At 46.8% G+C, this 4,720-nt stretch overlaps 1 protein-coding gene across 10 annotated transcripts in view; it reads left to right on the top strand.

Moving 5' to 3' along the window:
* ATXN7L1 (ataxin 7 like 1) overlaps positions 1-4,720 on the top strand; it is a 110,293-nt gene that overhangs the window by 64,620 nt on the left and 40,953 nt on the right. For 2 of the 10 annotated variants that reach the window (XM_046901966.1, XM_046901969.1), the window contains exon 1: positions 3,062-3,488. The exons of the other annotated variants lie outside the window; for them this stretch is intronic. In XM_046901966.1, coding sequence (XP_046757922.1) covers positions 3,182-3,488 — 307 coding nt within the window. In that variant the 5' untranslated portion in view covers positions 3,062-3,181. Of the gene's footprint in view, positions 1-3,061; positions 3,489-4,720 lie in introns of those variants that run through there. 10 annotated transcript variants of the gene reach the window in all.

The following is a 4,720-nucleotide window of genomic DNA, read 5'->3' as shown; positions in this document are numbered from 1 at the left end:
GTATGTATTCCTGTGCCCTCAGCTCTGCGCTGTCACGTTGGCTTCACGTGGCTCCGTGTGGCACGACGCAGTGCACGCTGTGCTGCTGGTGCTGGCAGTAGGCGGTGGCTCAGCAATAACGCCTCTCGTACCTTTGATTGAATGATGACGTGACAGTGGTACCGAGGCAGCTTAAACACGGTTGGGAAATTGCTGATTCCTGAGCCAGCAGCTGTCAGCTTCGTAGTGGAGTCCTTCGTGTAAATTCCATAGAGCTTTTTAAATAAAGAGCAGGGGAGTTACTGAGCATTTGCTTTTGGAGCTTTGATATGATTTGAACTGTAGAAGTTAAATTAAAGTGAATGTTTTCATGGTACCGAATTCTTCTCTACGTATTTGTGGTTTCTCTCGGGTTGAAGTTCTCGGGAGGACGAGGGTTACCTGCGGGCTGTCAGGGCTGTGCGTGTCAGTGTTGGCATTACTGCTTCTGCTCTGCTGCGACATGGACTGCAGCTCCGTTATTTGCTGGACATCGACTGCAGCCTTCCACTATGTGCTTTAATACGTTTAGTAGGAGAAAGAAGTTTTCTATCTCTGTTACATTGTTTCTAAGTGGTTATAATTGCCCAGAGAGGCTGTGGATGCCCCATCCCTGGAGGTGTTCAAGGCCAGGTTGGATGGGGCCCTGGGCAGCTTGGTCTAGTATTAAATGTTGGAGGTTGGTGGCCCGGCCTGTGGCAGGGGATTGGAGCTTCATGATCCTTGAGGTCCCTTCCAGCCCGAGCCACTCCGTGATCACTATCAAGTCTAGGTGACACTTGTATGGGTTTTTCCAGCAGGAGACAGGATCCTCCTGGCTCACCTGAGACCGGTGTCAGCCAATGGAGGTGGCATCTATCCACAAGTGTGGAAGCCCATGACTGCTAAATGAGCTTTTTGTGTAGAGCCTGAAATGTTCTGAGGTCTCTGATGAGTATTGCACTGTAGGACGATGAAGCTGTGAAGGGTCTGGAGCACAGGAACTCACGGGGAGCGACTGAGGGAGCTAGGGTGGTTCAATCTGCAGAAGAGGAGGCTCAGGGGAAGCCTTACCGCTCTCTACATCTGTCTGAAAGGATATTGGTGTGGTGAGGTGGGGGTCGGCCTCTGCTTACAGGTAACAGCTATAGGACGAGGGGGAATGGCCCTTGGTTGTGCCAGAGAGAGTTCAGGACGGATATTAAGAAACATTTATTCTCAGGAAGACTGATGAGTTGTTGGAACCAAGTGACCAGAAAGAGGGGTAAGAATTGCTTGTAAGATTTGTGACTGGCAGATGGGCATGGAATGGTGAAGCAGAGTGAGGTCCCTGGGGTGGGATGTGTCCAGATGACAGGGCAGCCCCCAGGTGTACCCCAGGACAGCAGGGCCCAGCAGCAGCATCTGAGGAGCGCTCGCTGAAGGACTCGAGGTTAAGTGACGTGGCTTGCCTGCTCTCCATTCCTACACCTAATGCAGTCCCATATTAAAATAATACAAAGTCGAAAACGAAGATGATCCAGAAGTGTTTTTAAGAAGAGGTAGAGCAGGTGCAGAAGTTGCTTCTCTTGATTGCAGTACAACTGTGGCAGCATGCATGAAGCCCGGTGCCAGCCTCCGTGCTTCTCCCCAGGGCCTTCAGGTCATAACATGTCACTGTCCTTCAATATGTGCTTCCTTGGAGGTTCTTTGAAAGCCTTTCACACGCTGCTAATCGCGTTCCTGGCTAGAACTGTTATCTTGTGGTGGGGGGAGCAGCAACAGAGCAGAAAATTTAATTAAGCGCAGTTTGTGTGTGTGTGCTTGACAGATAAACAGCTGGTTTACCTGGAAGCTACTGGCTGAAGTTTTCTGTGCTGGGAGCCCACACGAAGGGGAAATACCTTTGGTGTACTTCCTTAAACCTCGCAGCAGTTGAGACTTTTCAGTGCAGTGGTTTAACGCCGTAGGCTTTGCATTTCTGGTCCTTCCTAGTTCAATGGCATTTGGCAGCAGGGAGGTGGAGAGTGTTGGCCTTTACCTTCTTACAGTAAATAAGAGGCGAAAACTTTTAAGCCTTCCGCTGATATGAGTCACTGAACATACAGCAAAGTCTGTTGCTCCCAGTTGTTTATCAGTAGTTGAGTCCATTCCTTTCTAGCACGTGTGGTGCTCTCATCATTAGTAAATACTCCCAAAAAACCACGGTATGTAAGACCTGCAAATAATGTACAGCAGGAAGCGTTTTCCATTGTTGTTGTCTGAATGTTATACCATCCAAAATACATGTACTAGTTCCTAATAATGAGAATAAATTTTATGTCCTAAGATAAAACAGTAAAGGACAATAAACCTTCTGTAACTTCCACTGCTGTCAGCTTTCGGGTGTTGAAATCTAAGGAGATAAAACAACTAAGTCTTCCAGAATTCTCTGACAAGTAACAGTAGTCTGAATTTTGGTTTTGAACTGTTGTTTTTCTTGAATTATTTCTGTTTCAGACTTTAAACAACCTGGAAGGTCAAGACACTTGGTACGAGGGAGAAAGAAGGGAGGGGTAATAATGTTTTAGATGTAGGACTCTAGATTCCCAAAAGTGTTACAGTGATATTCTGAAGAGATAGATAACTCTTGTTCTCTGTCTCGTCCTGTACTCCATGACCCTTTGTCTTTTGCTACCATATGAAACTGCTTAAGCAGCTCTGTGCTATACATTGTTGTCTTCAGGCCTAAGTAAATATTTTCCTTAGAATCATAGAGCCATAGAATGGCCTGGGTTGAAAAGGACCCAATGATCATCTAGTTTCAACCCCCCTCCTGTGTGCAGGGTCACCAACCACCAGACCAGGCTGCCCAGAGCCACATCCAGCCTGGCCTTGAATGCCTCCAGGGATGGGGCATCCACAGCCTCCTTGGGCAACCTGTTCCAGTGTGTCACCACCCTCTGGGTGAAAAAATTCCTCCTAATATCTAACCTAAACCTCCCCTGTCTCAGTGTAAGACCATTCCACCTTGCTCTTAGTAAGACAAGGTTAATTGCTCAGGCATGGATACTTCTGGTTCATGTGTTGGCCATTGCTGGTTAAATCTGCTGTACTCTCTAGCTACCATTTGGCAGACACAGCAGTAATTGGTCTGTGATCAATTTGCCAAATAAAGAGTTTAGTTCCTCCTCTGTAATCAGGCTGGAGTCAGCTGAGATTTTTCATGCCAATATTCTGCGTGTTGTCCTTTCCCCGTCTCTTTGGTCAAGTTGCTTCCATGGCTGAGGGAAAAAAAAAAGAAAAGATTTGTAAACTCTTCCAATTCCTGCAGTTTAAATACTTTTTGTCACCTCTAAGTAGTAGGGTTTCTTTCAGCTGTAGAACCATCACTTTGATGAGGAGGGACAACTTCCGAAAGGATCTAAGGAGCGTAAGGCCTCTTTGGACTTTTTTGTCTTCTGATGAGCGGGAGAGGACTCGGCCCTGTAGCACGAGCACAGATTGTCTGGTTCAGAGGAAGCAATTGGCAGGTAGGAAGTCATGTTGCTGGGTTTTTTCCATTTCGTTCCATAGCTACCTTTTTATTTCACTGTCAATTACACTTTTGGCATTGTGGCCAGGAAAACAGCTTCAATCTGGATTGGTACCATCCGTTGCTTTGGTTTTCCTACAGTTAAGAAAGCGCTTGTATTTTAACTTTTCCCTTATTGAGAATATCGGGTTTAAACGACCTGGCTTTAAGTCACGATCTTAAGTAATCTCACAGCTTGATCCCTCTGCACAGAGGCCATCCCAGCTGCGTTAGCGTTTGCTGTGCTGGCTGCTGCCTGCTCCCGTGTTGTCACAAGTGTACTGCGCTCGTCTGCACTGCGCTCCCCAGCTTCGCACAGCCCTGATGCAGGCTGGCAGGAATGCACACAGCCAGCTCTGCCTTGATGCTGTGCCTGCGCTAGTAGAAGTTATTGGGACTGGGAGCACAGGGCTGATGCTGCAAAGTAGTGGCTTCACCTGGGTGTGAGGTAGTGGCTTCATCTGGAGTCTCTGCCATTTCTGCCAATGTTCTTGCCTTTGGAAATGCCATACCGACACCCAGAGTACCTCAGTTTAGATCAATAAGGACTTCAGTCTTTTACCGGAGAAAAAGTTTTTGTGACGTTTTCAGACACGTGCCAACCCAGAAGCATAGGAATGTCTACACAGAGCTGCATGTAGGCTAATGAGCACAACTGGAGCTGGTTTGTTTCTGCATCTCTGGTACAGATAATCTGACCGCGGGTAATTGAGTGTTGACTCTATAAATAACTCATCTGTACACATTGCAGTCCTGCCCTTTAAAATGTTTTCTCTTCTTCCTGTTGGCTCCCAAGCTTACTCCCCTCGTAATTGTTTTTTGACTGACCAAAGGCTGCTTTCCTCTCTTGGCAAAGGGTTGTGCTCTTCATTCTTCCCTGGTGTGACATTACACCTGGCATGGATGAAGCCAACTCAACCCCTGTAGGAAAGTCATCCCAGAATGTTTTACCTGTGCTCCACTTGACTCAGGTGGTTTAAAAAAACAACAACTGGTACATGTCAAACATACGATACCTTGGAAAGATGTTTATTGTGTGCTTGTTCTCTGAGACCTCCTGTGACATTTAAAATCATAGACGTGTATCATTCTCTTCCATTCAGGGCAGCAATGGGAAGGTTGGTACATCATTTGTCCAAAGCATGGCATTAGTTAGTTGCAATGAGGAATGGTTTGGACACACAGTCAGAG

Source organism: Gallus gallus, chromosome 1 (genome assembly GCF_016699485.2).
Source record: "Gallus gallus isolate bGalGal1 chromosome 1, bGalGal1.mat.broiler.GRCg7b, whole genome shotgun sequence".
NCBI classification, from domain to species: Eukaryota; Metazoa; Chordata; class Aves; order Galliformes; family Phasianidae; genus Gallus; species Gallus gallus.
This window is presented reverse-complemented; position numbering and strand designations above follow the sequence as displayed.